The sequence below is a fragment of the Carassius auratus genome, chromosome 9 (assembly GCF_003368295.1).
Source record: "Carassius auratus strain Wakin chromosome 9, ASM336829v1, whole genome shotgun sequence".
Classification (NCBI taxonomy): Eukaryota; Metazoa; Chordata; class Actinopteri; order Cypriniformes; family Cyprinidae; genus Carassius; species Carassius auratus.
This window is the reverse complement of record NC_039251.1, coordinates 5196421-5213352: the sequence shown is the minus strand read 5'-3', so window position 1 is coordinate 5213352 and position 16932 is coordinate 5196421. Positions and strand designations below refer to the sequence as shown.

The window sequence follows — 16932 nt, the reverse complement described above, 5'->3', positions numbered from 1 at the left end:
TCATCTCACCGTTGCAGCTGATCTCAGACTCAGACGGTGATGAAGCTCCAGACGGATGGTGCTGATGCTGAAGCTGGTCTCCATGGTAACCGTGGCAGCGGCGAGGACACTTGAGCTGGATGATGATCGTCAGAGATGCTTGTTTGCTCAGCTCCGTCTGAAACACACAAGGACTGTTATGAATCATGATTATTTGAGAGAAATACCAACATCAAATACAGAAAATGATGCAGTCAACTCTGAACAAACCGAAATCATTTAAGTCAAAAGTAATGTGTTTTTCTTTTGCATCGTTTATTTATATATGTACAAAACTAGAAAACCCAAATACATTTCAATATTTGTAATTCGCTGCCAGTTCCTGCCTCTCCAAGAGAAAATCTGAGGATGAAAACAGCAGTATTTCAGTCAAAGACGCCTCGGCAGTGAGAAGCTGCTGTCGCTCCTCAGGAAAGTGTTCAGACAGACAGTGATCTTCATGTCAAACACTGATTGATCTGCTGACTGAAACACAAGAGCATCAGAAACATCATAATACTCACAGATGTGCTTCTGATTTCCCTCCAGAACGATGTCACTTCCTGGAGATGATGCTTTAACCAAATGGCTTTCATTTAGAATTTGGATGTAAAGTGATATGAGAACACGGAAAGAAATAATATGTACCTTAATTGAGTAAAAACACAACAAACCAAAAAAATCTGAGAAATGTCATACAGGAAAAAAACTATATACATATAAAAATTATAATTTGGTTGAAAAAAATAAATAAATTAAAAAAAATAATAATAATAATAATAATAACTTGTTGAAAAAATTATTGATGTAAAAAAAATTGCAGTATGTTTTACACAAACATTATATATATATATATATATATATATATATATGTTTGTGTAAAACATACTGCAATTTTTTTTTACATCAATAATTTTTTTATAGCATCTTCAAATACATATACACAAATTCTTTAAAGGTTTAAATGATAATAAAAAATATATATATATTTAGTATTTCTGCATGTTTATTTATATACTGTAAACAAAAAACAAAAACAGAAAAACAAAAAAAAACAAATACATTTGAGATAAATACATACACACACACAGTATAGGATTTACATATTAAATTGCTATTAAATTCCACAAGTAACAACAGCAAATAATGTAGCAGAAAGACTGAAATACAGCATAAAGAACCTCATTTATATTACAAAAGAATAATATTCTTTGAGGCGTTTTGCACCCAAGCGTTTATTTTTAACAGTAAATGCAGCAATAATTGCTGAAGTGAGACGCAGGTGGTGATGGAGGATCTGTGTTTCTCTGCTCTGAGGGCAGATGAAGTGCTTCCTGTGGACATGCCCTGGAGAACCGCAGGAACAAACCAGACACGGTCTCCAGCAGAAGATCACGAGAGACGAGAGACGAGAGACGAGAGACGTTCATCATTCAGCACAGATTCAGATCGACAGCCAAAGAAGATCAGCTGGAAGAGACAGAGCTGTTTATTCAGAGTAACATGGCTTACTTGATTTACTTGATCAGGCTGTGATGCTCTTTGTGCTTCTTCTACCACTTTACCAAACTGTTTTAAAGGAATAATTCAACTCAAAATGCTAATTCTGAAATCATATACTCATCTCATGACATCTCAAACCTATATGCTGTTGTTTTTACTTTAAGAGTTCAGTGAAGGCACCATATTTGTCAATAGTGTAATTTTAATATTATTTATATGCATTTCATTTATTAAAAAAATAATAATAATTTTAACTTTGTAAAAAAGTAAAAAAAAGGTTTGTACATTTCTGAAGTAGTGAAATTTTGCCTGATGAACAGAACAAGTGTTAATATTATTACTTAAAACAATATAGAAAAAACATTTATTTTAAACTGCAATAAAATAGATGTTAACTATGATGAAATATGAAAACCTTTCAGTTATGCTTATCAAATATGATTCACTTTTCTAGTTTTCATTTAGTTTAATTCGAAATAGCAATTTGAAAATAATGAAAAACAAAAATAATAAACATTTTATAAACATTTAAAAAAAAGAATAATAAAGCTGATAATGCAGAATAAAATCACTAAAATAAAATAAAACTAAAAAAATAACTAAATACAAACTGAAATAAAAATAAATATACATTTATTTATAAAAAGTTACAATAAATATTAAAACCAACAATAAAAATAAAAATAAACAAATTTATCTAAAGCTGAAAATTAAAAAGTGGACCACAGCTCTGACATCTAAATTTAAAAAAGATTAAATCAAATTACAAAAGATCTGATGTCGCTGTAGACAAACGTCATTGGTCATCACATGTCACATGACTAACCATAACATGTTTAAAATTAAATTTTAGAGCTGCACATGAAGAAAATGTTTTTGGCGTACTTCAAATGGTATTTTTATAAGTTTGCCAGAACAGCCCACGGGTTTGGACCAGTGGAGCGGTGAGTTTGAGGTTTCTTTACCTACAGACGAGGAGCTGTCATCAGAGCGGCTTCATCAGCATCCAGTTGTGCATGAATCATGCGCTCTATCAGTCTGCGGTATCGTGTCTCAGCTACCAGGGGGCGGAGCCTCTCAATGCACCGCCCCCGCTCTTTAAGCCACTCCTCCCTGAGTGTGTGGAGCGTCTGTGACTCCGCCTCTCCTTTCCTCGCTCCCTCATCAGAGCGCAGTGCTGAAGATGCCTCCTGCGTCACGGTCTGGATCTCCATCTGCAGAGTCTGAGCCAGAGATCCAGCGCAGAGCCTCGGCCTCCTCAGCGGCTGCACATCATGTGACACGGGCAGGAAGTCACACAGAGAGTGCAGGAAGTGCAGCAAACTCAGCTCATCTCTGCAGCAGAACACAACAATTCATGTTCATCGAACAGCAACGTTTCAAAGAGATTTAGGGGTTCTCAAGTTCATGTCGTTCAATTAAAAATCTTCCCGTGAAACAAACTTTTAGTTGAAATGAATTAAATTTTTGTAATTATTTATTAATCTCATGTCATTTTAAAAGAAATAATGGTTATTTTTTTGCCTTAACAATAGTTCAGTGACCACATGAAAAAAGGCACATCTTAAAAGTAACATAATAGTTCATAGTTCTTTAAAAAGCAATTGCCTTTGTTTCCATATGTGAATTCCATTTTATTTATTCACAAATTAATACTTTTTTTCTAGATTGCATTTATAATAGTTACATTAAAAATTCAGTATGAATTAAAATCATAAAAATTTCCAGTATGAATTAAAATCATAAAAATTTCCACAGTTATTAAAAGTTTAACAAAAACGTAATTTCTAAATGTCCTTTATTTAATATTTCAATTTTTTTTTTAAATTGTTTAAATATATTTTTTTTTTAAAAATAAACACCTAATTAATAAAAACTTGGAGTTTAATGATTTATTAAACTTTATAAAACAATAAGGCCTATGAAATTTATTTAAAATAGTTTAATCATTTCTATTATTATTATTATTATTACTAATTTAAGAAGTATCGTCTGCTGTATAATAGTAATATATTTCTGTCATAATTTCTGCAAGTTAAACCAAACATTTATTTTGGCATGTTGTAGTGAATATCTCTGAGAGTTTTTTTGGGTATCAGTGTATCTAAATTTGATAGATGTGCAGAAAGTCACATGACTGAAACAAACTGATTGTCCATGTTTTCACCTGCAGTAGACGCTCAAGACGCCCTGAAACGGTGAGTTCTGCTCCCAGCGAAAGAGCCTGAGGCTCGAGGGGTCTACAGTGAAGCGTGGGTCGATCTCAAGTCTCTTGAAGCACAGCGAGTCCTGCAACCAGCCCTGCACATCCACCAGAGTGTGACCCTGACACTCCAGCTGGAAAAACCACACGTCCAGCAGCGCCAGCAGGCTGAAGAGATCCTCTCTGGCCTCGTCTGAACACACAAACCATCAGAGAACACCTCTGTGAATGGAAACTACAGATGCACCCGTAATAAATGATTCACCTGGAACCGATAACAATACCGATACTGAAACCGATAATTTAGATTCCAGAATTAGATTCAAAAATCTCTTCCATGTAATGCTGAAAACTGTACAGGAACACTCATTTGGTACATTACTATAATATTAGAAGTTAGAATTAACAACAGATCCCAAACTACGATATTTAATCACTATTTATTTTTACATATAATAATCACACTCAGTTGCACATTTTTCATAAAAGCTTGTCTTAATGATTTATTCAAACATACATATATAATTAAGAGAAAATAAGCTCCTAGTGTAAGCTAATGTTTTAATGGCTAACTAACCAAATGTGAACACTAAATAACTTGATGAGAAATGTATTATTTTATTACATTTATAAGAAAATATAATCAGAAAATTAGCAGTATTAATTCAATTGGAATTAATGTAGCATAATTAAATTCCTTTGAATTCATAACTTATGATTGCTCCAAATTTATGAAACCTACATATTTATTTCTATGAATGAAAACTAAATAAATGCATTTAACTTGTATAATCTTCTACTTTCAGATAAAAATTTAATATAAAAATGATACTACTTTCATGCTGCAATAGGTGCATATATTCATGTTTAGCAACATAATCCTCAAAAGCTTGCCAGATATTGGTAAAAGGCTAAATATTTAATAAAAGTTTAATAAAATAAACGTTTTCTGACACTAATGTGTGACCTCGGAGCACGAAACCAGTCTTAAGTCGCTGGGGAATATCTTTAGCAATAGCCAAAAAAACATTGTATGGGTCAAGATTATCGAAACTACAACAAATATATCAAAACGTAATTTTTGATTAGTAATTTGCATTGCTAAGAATTCGTTTGGGCAACTTAAAAGGTAATTTTCTCAGTATTTAGATATTTTTCACCCTCAGTTTACTGATTTTTAAATAGTTGTATCTCTCCCAAATATTGTCTGTTCCTAATAAACCATATATCAATGGAATGCTTATTTATTCAGCCAATTACAAAAAATTTACACATAATACTGGTTTTGTGGTCCAGGGTTACATACAGTATAATTTCATAGATTTTATTTTTACCATCTAATGACAAAAGCCCATCGATACATGGGTCATAAAATGAACACGAATACGAAATGGATATAAATGTTTAAAAAAATAAATAAATAAAGTGTCTTTTGCGTGTTTTAGAGCATTTGCAAAGTTTCATTCACTTACAAAACAACTATAAAACATTTTAAGAAACTTATCTCTTGCAGGTCAAAACTAACATCAATATGTTATGAGAGTTTGCATTATCTTGTTAACTTTGACAGACCTAAATTCCACACAAAACACATTTACTTCACACGTGAGTTTCAGTCTGATTTGTTATTTCTCCCTTTTTGATTGACAGGGTGTAATCAGCTCTGATCACCGGCTGTTTTTAAGTAATCAGTAATTATCGGCCGATATATCTGTGTTTATCCGCACTATAATCTACCACACATAATGCCGTTTTCTGACCTGTGTTGAGTCTGTGCTCCTGTAACAGTCGTGGATCCAACTTTCCCATGGAAATATCTTTAAGATCCAGCGAGATCTGCCCGCAGTGTTGAGAAACCCGAGCAGATTCTTCCCCAGCAGATCTGAGTGATTCTTTGGAGCTGTAATGGAGCATGATGGGACATCTGACGCAGCCCGAGGTTAATAAAGGAGCCGCGTCAGTCACAGCGACCAGGGCGAGTCTTGATCCGCCGCTGTCAGCAGAACAATCAGAGCGTCTGATCTTCACCGGCGACGGGCCGTGAGCGACAGGATAGGGCAGGATCACAGTCTTAGTGTTCAGGACAGGAGCTGAGCCAATTTGATGAGAATCCAACACAATCGATGCACTAATATCCATTACAGACCTACAAAACATTAAGAAAAGAATTATGATAACTTGATATTAATGCATTTGATCTGAAATGTGACCCTGGACAATATAATGTATTGCTGGCTATTGCTACAAATATACCTGTTCTACTTATGACTGCATTTGTGCTCCAGGGACACATAATACCCTTTTCCCCCAGTCAAAGAAAGCATCATTTGATCCAAAATAAATGCATTTCAAACTACAAACCACAAAAAATGTCATTGTTGCAATAAAATAAAGTTAACTAACTAAAAAAAAAAAAAAACCATATAATTTTCGTTGTTTAAATTTAAGCATTGAAATAATAAAATGACAAAGACACAAAATTACTAAAACTTTAAAATAACATTTGTAATATATATGAAAACTAAACTGAATTCAAATATTAACAAAACTTTAATAAAATATTAATGATAGTAAAATAAGATATAAAAGGAAACCAGAGGAAGCAAAACTTCACTTTTAAACTTTAAAAAAAAAGTTAATCTATTTCAGTAACCAACTAAAAAATGTCCCTACATGGCATTTTAGACGCTTTAAAATGCTTTGCAAAAACAATATTTGTAGGTAAATATGTTGGTTTTAATGTATTGTTATACTGATGCAAAAAAAAAAAAGTAAATTTAGTCAATTTACAAGTAGATTCTAAATGTTTAGTCTAAAAAAAATACAGTAAAAAGATAGTTAAAATATATATTAAAATATATATTTATTTTCACAGTTTTCTAAATAAACACAAGGAAGAATCATATTTTTTCATTTTTTAGAATATGTACCAATATAACAGTACATAGTCATAAAAAGCTAAATTTACCTACAGATATACAAAAAATGTTTCTGTTTCTTGAACTGAAGTTTGAACAACAGTTGATATTAGTAAATCATCTTGTGTCTTGTGAGTATGAAAGCAATCAGACAGAGATGATTTAGTCTAACATAACAGATTTCGAGCAGTTTTTGAGTTCATGATTAGCTGGTCTCCTTCAGGTCCTGTGAGGAACAAACACAGCAGCATTTCTAAAAACAGACTCATTTTGCATGCGGTCTGGTTTCTATGGTAACAGTGTCTTATTACCCTGAGCAGCCTGAGTGTGAATATAGCTGATAACTGTACAGTAATGAGATTCAGCTTCAATATTGGCTCTCATTCTCTGTTAGCATGAAGTCTAGGACTCAAACAAACAGAAACCATCTTGTTTTGAGAGCTGCACAGAGTCACACTTTTCAGAGAAAAATCAACCTACAAACACTTTACTTAGTTCATTAGATTTCATCGTTAACTTGGCAAGAAAATTAATTTAGGTTAATCGGATCTTTTCAGAAATCCCCTTTAAATAAATCAGTGACTTTATCTTCCCCCCTCCTTTTAAGGCATTTTATTAGGAAAACGTTAAGACGCTTTAAAGCTTTTTGTTAGGAAAACGTTAAGACGCTTTAAAGCATTTTATTAGGAAAACGTTAAGACGCTTTAAGACTTTTTAAGGCACTCTATTAGGAAAACATTAAGACGCTTTAAGATTTAAGGCATTTTATTAGGAAAACGTTAAGACACTTTAAAGCATTTTATTAGGAAAACGTTAAGACGCTTTAAGATTTTCTTTTTTTTCCATTTTATTAGGAAAACGTTAAGACGCTTTAAGATTTTTTAAGGCATTTTATTAGGAAAACGTTAAGACACTTTAAAGCATTTTATTAGGAAAATGTTAAGACACTTTAAAGCATTTTATTAGGAAAACGTTAAGACGCTTTAAAGCATTTTATTAGGAAAACGTTAAGACACTTTAAAGCATTTTATTAGGAAAACGTTAAGACACTTTAAAGCATTTTATTAGGAAAACGTTAAGACGCTTTAAAGCATTTTATAAGGAAAACGTTAAGACGCTTTAAAGCATTTTATTAGGAAAACGTTAAGACGCTTTAAAGCATTTTATTAGGAAAACGTTAAGATGCTTTAAAGCATTTTATTAGGAAAACGTTAAGACGCTTTAAAGCATTTTATTAGGAAAACGTTAAGACACTTTAAAGCATTTTATTAGGAAAACGTTAAGACGCTTTAAAGCATTTTATTAGGAAAACGTTAAGACACTTTAAAGCATTTTATTAGGAAAACGTTAAGACGCTTTAAAGCATTTTATTAGGAAAACATTAAGACGCTTTAAGATTTTTTAAGGCATTTTATTAGGAAAACGTTAAGACACTTTAAAGCATTTTATTAGGAAAATGTTAAGACACTTTAAAGCATTTTATTAGGAAAACGTTAAGACGCTTTAAGATTTTTTTTTTTCATTTTATTAGGAAAACGTTAAGACGCTTTAAAGCGTTTATTAGGAAAACGTTAAGATGCTTTAAAGCGTTTATTAGGAAAACATTAAGATGCTTTAAAGCATTTTATTAGGAAAACGTTAAGACGCTTTAAGATTTTCTTTTTTTTTCCATTTTATTAGGAAAACGTTAAGACGCTTTAAAGCATTTTATTAGGAAAACATTAAGATGCTTTAAAGCATTTTATTAGGAAAACGTTAAGACACTTTAAAGCATTTTATTAGGAAAACGTTAAGACGCTTTAAGACTTTTTTTTCCCCATTTTATTAGGAAAACGTTAAGACGCTTTAAAGCGTTTATTAGGAAAACGTTAAGACGCTTTAAAGCGTTTATTAGGAAAACGTTAAGACGCTTTAAAGCGTTTATTAGGAAAACGTTAAGACGCTTTAAAGCGTTTATTAGGAAAACATTAAGATGCTTTAAAGCATTTTATAAGGAAAACGTTAAGACACTTTTAGACTTTTAAGGCACTCTATTAGGAAAACTTTTAAATTTAAATTAGAATTTTATGTATTTAGCATAAAATTTTTACATTTAAAACTTTTAAATTTAAATTAGAAATTTATGCATTTAGCAGACGCTTTTATCCAAAGCGACATACAGTGCATCCAGGCTATCAATTTTTACATCAATTATACATACATTACTTTAAGACGTTTTAAGACTTTTTAAGCCATTTTATTAGGAAAACGTTAAGACGCTTTAAGACTTTTTAAGGCACTCTATTAGGAAAACATTAAGACGCTTTAAGATTTAAGGCATTTTATTAGGAAAACGTTAAGACACTTTAAAGCATTTTATTAGGAAAACGTTAAGACGCTTTAAGATTTTCTTTTTTTTCCATTTTATTAGGAAAACGTTAAGACGCTTTAAGATTTTTTAAGGCATTTTATTAGGAAAACGTTAAGACACTTTAAAGCATTTTATTAGGAAAATGTTAAGACACTTTAAAGCATTTTATTAGGAAAACGTTAAGACGCTTTAAAGCATTTTATTAGGAAAACGTTAAGACACTTTAAAGCATTTTATTAGGAAAACGTTAAGACACTTTAAAGCATTTTATTAGGAAAACGTTAAGACGCTTTAAAGCATTTTATTAGGAAAACGTTAAGACGCTTTAAAGCATTTTATTAGGAAAACGTTAAGACGCTTTAAAGCATTTTATTAGGAAAACGTTAAGACGCTTTAAAGCATTTTATTAGGAAAACGTTAAGACGCTTTAAAGCATTTTATTAGGAAAACGTTAAGACACTTTAAAGCATTTTATTAGGAAAACGTTAAGACGCTTTAAAGCATTTTATTAGGAAAACGTTAAGACACTTTAAAGCATTTTATTAGGAAAACGTTAAGACGCTTTAAAGCATTTTATTAGGAAAACATTAAGACGCTTTAAGATTTTTTAAGGCATTTTATTAGGAAAACGTTAAGACACTTTAAAGCATTTTATTAGGAAAATGTTAAGACACTTTAAAGCATTTTATTAGGAAAACGTTAAGACGCTTTAAGATTTTTTTTTTTTCATTTTATTAGGAAAACGTTAAGACGCTTTAAAGCGTTTATTAGGAAAACGTTAAGATGCTTTAAAGCGTTTATTAGGAAAACATTAAGATGCTTTAAAGCATTTTATTAGGAAAACGTTAAGACGCTTTAAGATTTTCTTTTTTTTTCCATTTTATTAGGAAAACGTTAAGACGCTTTAAAGCATTTTATTAGGAAAACATTAAGATGCTTTAAAGCATTTTATTAGGAAAACGTTAAGACACTTTAAAGCATTTTATTAGGAAAACGTTAAGACGCTTTAAGACTTTTTTTTCCCCATTTTATTAGGAAAACGTTAAGACGCTTTAAAGCGTTTATTAGGAAAACGTTAAGACGCTTTAAAGCGTTTATTAGGAAAACGTTAAGACGCTTTAAAGCGTTTATTAGGAAAACATTAAGATGCTTTAAAGCATTTTATAAGGAAAACGTTAAGACACTTTTAGACTTTTAAGGCACTCTATTAGGAAAACTTTTAAATTTAAATTAGAATTTTATGCATTTAGCATAAAATTTTTACATTTAAAACTTTTAAATTTAAATTAGAAATTTATGCATTTAGCAGACGCTTTTATCCAAAGCGACATACAGTGCATCCAGGCTATCAATTTTTACATCAATTATACATACATTACTTTAAGACGTTTTAAGACTTTTTAAGCCATTTTATTAGGAAAACGTTAAGACGGCATCTTATTAGGGAAACATTAAGACGCTTTAAGATTTTAAGGCATTTTATTAGGAAAATATTAAGACATTTTAAGAATTTTTAAGGCATTTTATCAGGAAAATGTTAGGACGTTTTAAGATTTTTTTAAAGGAATTTTATTGGGAAAATGTTAGAACGTTTTAAGATTTTTTTAAGGCATTTTATTAGGAAAACGTAGGAAATCACATACGTGTTATTTGTTGATGTCAGAACAACACCAACGATTAAACTCTGTCCGATGACTCTTTGCCAAACTCTGTGCATCTTCAGAGGAGCTTCAGCACAATCAGTCTGCATCCCATCATCATCTTCATCTCCAGCACCATCATCATCGTCATCTTCATCCCACAGAGAAACAAGCCCTTCCTGAACATTCACAGACAGACTGGATCTAAAGAGTGCTAAAATGTTGACTGCTACTTTAATCTCAAGCACTTTTACTCCATTTTTATCATGAAAGTTTGAAGAACCTGCTCTGGGGAGGAGATTGCATGTTCTCTGCCCGACACCAGATCAGTTAAAGCCACTAATGACTGCTGTAGAAGTCGGTCTTTGACCTCCACGTCACTCTGAAGGTCTTCAAGGACGCTCAGGCCACTCTAAAGACACAGCAAACCAATTACAGACAACCATGCATGTTATATTTGAAAGGAATAATCAAGCTTAGATGCCACACTCTCAGAAAAAAAAAAGGTCACTAGGGCGTTTCAAAATGTACTATTTTGTCAATAACTACTAACATGCGGTGTTGGAGGTAACTAATTTCAAGGAATGTGAGATACCTAATCAGATTACTTAACGCCAGTTCCTTTTTTATTGATTGAAAGCTCTCCTGACCCCATGTTGAGGGAAGGAAACTGATTATGAGTCTGTTAATTACCTGCAGTCTGGACTCTAAGGCTTGAACCATAAGAAGGTGATTCTCCTGCGCTGTGTCTGATGTGTTCAGCTCCTCACCGTCTGATTGGCCACACTACAGAGCATTAATAGTTAACACACAGCAAACTCAATCAGATGCATTAGAAACAGAGATCAGTGCTTCTCAACCTGTGTGTATTGCAGACAGCCAGAAGAAACTTTGTTAAATGCAATTAATCATGCATAATTATTAAATCAAAATAGATAGACTTATATTATTTTTATCTATTTTAGGTATTATGTGCATGTAATCAAACTCTAAATAGTAGATAAAATTGAATGTGCATTATATAATGCTTGGTCCTGAAGAGAAAGCAGTTGAGGAGCACTGATAGTTGTAGCTGTTGACGCACAGAGTAAGTGACGGCACACAGATCAGTGAGTAGAAAGCTGCTAAGCGGTTCTGCTGACGAACTCTCAAACACTAAGAGCATCTGATCCGTCCCGCATCCCATAAAGTCATCGACGAGCAGCAGACGCACTCCTGTCCAACACCCCGCCATCTGAAACACAGAACGCCATTAGTTATAGAAGTGCAGGAGCTATATACAGCTGAGGCCAAAAGTTTACACCCCCCCTTTTAGAATCTGCAAAATGTTTATTTTACCAAAATAAGAAGGAATCATACAAAATGCATGTTATTGATTTAGTACTTTCCTTAATAAGATATTTCACATAAAAGATGTTTACACACAGTATAGTCCACGAGAGGAAAAAATGACCCCGTTCAAAAGTTTTCACTGCCTTGATTCTTAATAATGTGTTGTTAGCTGAATGATCCACAGCTGTTTGTTTTTGTGTTTAGTGATAGTTCGTTGTTCATGAGTCCCTCGTTTGTCCTGAAACTTCCTGTTGTTCTTCAGAAAAATCCTTCATGTCCCACAAATTCTTTGGTTTTCCAGCATTTCTGTGTATTTGAACCCTTTCCAACAATAACTGTATGATTTTAAGATGCATCTTTTCACACTGAAGATAACTGAGGGACTCGTGTGCAACTTTTACACAAGGTTCAAACTTTCACTGATGCACCAAAACATAAACCATGCATTAACCGGGGCATGAAAACTTTTGAACAGAATTATGTTGTATACATTTTTCTTATTTTGTCTAAATATCTTTTTTTTGTTTTTCCATTTAGTACTGACCTTCAGAGGCTACAGAAGTTAGTTACATGTTTCCCAAAGACAAAATAAGTTAAATTTACCCTAATCTTCAAATTCAAAAAGTTTTCAACCCCTGGCTCTTAATGCATGGTATATAAAATTAGGCTTTATTTGTAATGTAACTACTTTTCATGCAAAGGTTTAATCGAGGGGAAAAAAGTGTAAAAAAAAAAAAAACACAATAGTACAAAAGGTTTTTAATGTTTATCTTGGGAAAAAAAATGGCCTTCCTGAAAAATATTTTCATACGAGTGAACTGAAGAAAAAAGGTTATAGAAAAGTTTAAATGGTCAGAAACCATTAAAATAAACGAGGATCATCACCTGTTAACAAAAACGTAAATTAGACACAATAAATATCCCAATGACTTTAACAGGCTTCCTGTACACGCTGTCATCTTCTGAGTACAGGATATATAGTAGGTGCAAGTTTATTATTTATGCATTTTCAACAGAAACTTTATTAGACGTAAAACAGACCCAAAATTTAGCCTAACCTGATTTTACCAAGTGAGACATGTTCCTGGGACAACATTGTTGTTGACCCTGGAACAACATTGTGATTAACCAATCAGATTTGAAGAACCAGTTTATAGATTTTGTGAAGTTTATGCTTAAAATCAGTGTTTGGTGCTTGTACATCAGTGTCATTCATCTATCATTTCCTCTGATTTTAGGGATTACTCATGGTTAAGGTTAGGTTTAGGTGTAGGGATATGGTTAAGAATATATTTTTGGAGTAAAATGTTGTTCCAGGGTCAACATAATATGTTGACCTAGGAACACATCGGACTTGGCAAAATCAGGACGTGCCAAAATTTACTCCAGTGAAAACACTCTTACCGGACGTCGCTTCTTCAAGCTCCTGGATAAACACATCATAACAGATAATAAATAATCTGACATTTTCTGCAGCTCTGAAATGTTTCCGATATGAACGATAACCTTTAAATGCAATTCCTGCAAACAGCTTTTAATATCGTCCATCAGTAAGTGTACAGTGAACATCTGTGCTGTGATTGACAGTCTGCTTCCTGTTTTTCACTTATTAAACACGTCAAGCCTCTTAAAGAAGCGTATCGGCAATCTGAAGTTGCTCTTGAGGATGCCAAATACATTTTGGGACGCTTTAGACAAATACCTTCAAATATGGTCTCAAACAATGAATGGGGAGTCAAAAACGTTGAGAACCACTGCTTAAGACGCATCAAATACCGTCCTAGAATTAACCTCTGTTAAAAAGACATCTAAAGAAAATTATAATCACTGTTTCAGGATGATAACAGCTTAACCTACAATTAGAGGCTAATGCATGAGCTAATGAAATATGAAATGCAATGAAAGATCATTTGGATAAAAGCATCTGCCAAATGCATAATCTGGCAAAGGCTTTCAAGGAACACATCCAGATCATTATTTGTGTTCAAAAGCAAAAAAATAAAACAGGCTCATATTTAAGCAAAATAACTTATTTTTAGCACACTGTGACATTATTTGCACCACAATTCTGACTCTCAGGTCACCAAAGATTAGGATGAGTTTGTTTCTTCGTCAGATTTGTAGAAATGTAGCACTGCATCAGTGTCTCATCAATGGATGCTCTGCAGTGAATGGGTGCCGTCAGAATGAGAGTCTGATAAAACCATCACAATAATCCACAGCACTCCAGTCCATCAGTGAACATCTGGAGAAGACTAAAGCTGAAACAAATCCAGCATTAAGGCATTTTAAACTAAAATACATCGAGTCCATAATCCATAATAACACTTCCTCCAGTGTAAAAGTGCATCTCCTGTTGTCTCTCACATCAAAATCCAGACACATATTTGTTTAGAGCTGATTAAACGCTGCTTGATCTGTGCAGATCTCTCTCCTGATTCAGACCAGAACACTGTTTCACTGGAGGAAGTGTTATTATAGACTCATATTTGAGTTAAAACCATCTTAACACTGGATTTGTTTCATCTCTTGTCTTCTCCAGATGTTAACTGATGGACTGGAGTGCTGTGGATTATTGTGATGTTTTTATCAGACTCTCATTCTGACGGCACCCATTCACTGCAGAGCATCCATTGATGAGACACTGATGCAAGGCTACATTTTAGCCCCAAATATAAACACTCACCTGGAATGTGTCTTTCCACACAGCGCAGACGTTTCCCTCGACGAAGGTTACGACGACGAGAGCGTCGTTTCTTAGCGTGTGGATCATCTGAATACTCAGCGGTCGCTCGTAAGGAAGGACACAAACATCCAGAGGAAGTCCATTCTCAAAACGAACCAGCTGTTTCATGCTTGTGGCCGCCAAAACAGCCGATCTCAATCCGCCGTCGACTTCTTCAGCCGACAGAACCAGCATGCACTGGATCACGCAGCTGTAGGCATCAGGCACAAGGCATGCAGAATCCAAGCTTCGTCCGTCTTCAATGAAATACAGTATGTTTTCCACTTTAGGTTGATCACTCGTCACATGCTGTGCTCCTTGAATCACTAGTTTTCTCTGGCGAAGGGGAAGTTCACCAATAAAATTGACCTTGATTTGGACTGGCACTTCTTTAACTCCGCTGGTTTGCGAGGATGCATAAAAAACTGAGTTTTCATGACTCCAAATCAACGTGGGGCCGAGCAATATTGAAATATTATCTCTCATCTCGTACGGCAACACGAACTCAGCGTGAAGCTTCACATCTGTGGATGTGCATACAGAGTAAAGCATGTATTTAAAAGCAGACGTCCTCTTCTTGCACACTCTCAGTAAAACACAAGGCACTTTTTGTCTCTGCTGAACATCCAGAGCGGAGCAACAGTAAACGACGTCTGTTTCTGCAGAGCTGTCCTTGTGGATCAGAGACGAGTTACGATTGCTAACAGAGAAGCTGTGTGAGTCTCGGGTGAAGCACAGACTGTAGAAAGAAACCTCCGAGCCTTTGCCACGATCTCTGGGTTTTGAGCTGAAACTCTTGCACTGGAAAGCAAGCACTTCTCCTTTAGACGCAAGCATTTTGACACACCGCTCTTCTGCCATCACCTTTGATTAGAAGTCAACTCAAGTGAAAACCTGGAGAAGTTAAAAGAAACCTCAATCTTTAAGGAAATTCGTCAACATATTTTACATATTCAACATATGTTAATAAAATTTACTGATGAACTCACAAAAGCCGAGTCCATTTGGGTTTGGTGTCCAAATCCTAAAGTAAAAAAAAAAAAAAACTTGGTTCACTATTAAAAATGATGAAAAGTTGGTGGATTAAGCAAGTAAAGCCTGATATGTGTAATAAGCAATATAAAACCGTTACTGAAACTTTAGACTGAAACATAAAAGAAAGTCTAAAAACATTTGTGCATGTGTTTTGTGCATGAGATTCACATTTTATGCATCATTCTTCTATGGCGTCTGATATAGTAAGAATATATAGGGGGGAAAAACAGCTCAGATTTATTTAGACTCAGTGTTTTTTCTTTTCGCAGATGCTGATCTGGGTCAATATCAGCATAGAGTGTCTTTCAACCCTCACAATAGACCAATTCAGAGTAGACGTCACAGTTACATCACTTGCAGCTGCGCGTGCATTGTGGTGGCAGAAAAACACCAGGAACAAGTGGAAGGAAAAGGGTCTTAAATCTGTCATTTTCTGCCACCAGATAGACTCTGCACACAAAAAAAACTTCACCACTGTTTGCAAACACTAAAATTGTTTTTTTTCTGATGAAAGGTTTTGATCCAAAACAGCATGCATCCTCTTACACAAAACCAAAGAAAATCTAGAAAAGGTATCTAAAGAACCAAGGGGTGCTTTTGTTATGAATATAAAAACGTAGACTAATATAACCCTTACATAGTCAATTTCATGTTAAGATATCATTGCAAATGAATCATGTACAGGACACCAATGACATTCACCCATTTATCTAAAGACATCCTCCTGTTTGTGATGTAAATCAATGAGATCTGTATAACATGTTAATAATTTGGAGGCTTTTTAATACAGCTATTAATACAGCTATTAATTAGCAATTTCCTTGTATTAAATCCTAATAAAGGGAATACTAGTTATTTTTTGTTTCATTGTGAATATAACTGCTGTAGAAATTAATTTATAAGTTAAAATGTTTTTAAATATAAAAAAATAATAACATTTAATATAATATACGTATTATTCAGCAACGGTTGAAACGGTTAACATCTTTACCTCAGACACACAAACTTGATACTACAGTAAAGTTCTGCCTTTAATGTTAATACACTTTTAACTTGAGTGATAAGGAATTAATATCTTATGACAAAAAAACGTTTTATACTTCACCTCCGCGTGAATTAATCTTTGTTGTTTACATTGTTGTCTGTTTCAAACGCTACTTCTCTTCCTCAAAGTGCGCGCGCATTTGACGCACATCCCGTTCGCATTT

General features: G+C 33.5%; 1 protein-coding gene across 1 annotated transcript; it reads right to left on the bottom strand.

Annotated features, from left to right (window-relative positions):
* Positions 1–1069: 1069 nt before the first annotated feature.
* fancb (FA complementation group B) lies at positions 1070–16926 on the bottom strand. Its single transcript, XM_026271062.1, has 11 exons — positions 16830–16926; positions 15679–15713; positions 14651–15583; positions 11717–11866; positions 11326–11418; positions 10916–11044; positions 10636–10811; positions 5485–5870; positions 3689–3917; positions 2487–2856; positions 1070–1488 (listed from the first exon to the last, which is right to left on the bottom strand). Exons 3-10 carry the CDS (start codon positions 15548–15550, stop codon positions 2487–2489), a joined length of 2433 nt encoding a protein of 810 aa, XP_026126847.1. The 5' UTR covers positions 15551–15583; positions 15679–15713; positions 16830–16926; the 3' UTR covers positions 1070–1488.
* Positions 16927–16932: the final 6 nt, after the last annotated feature.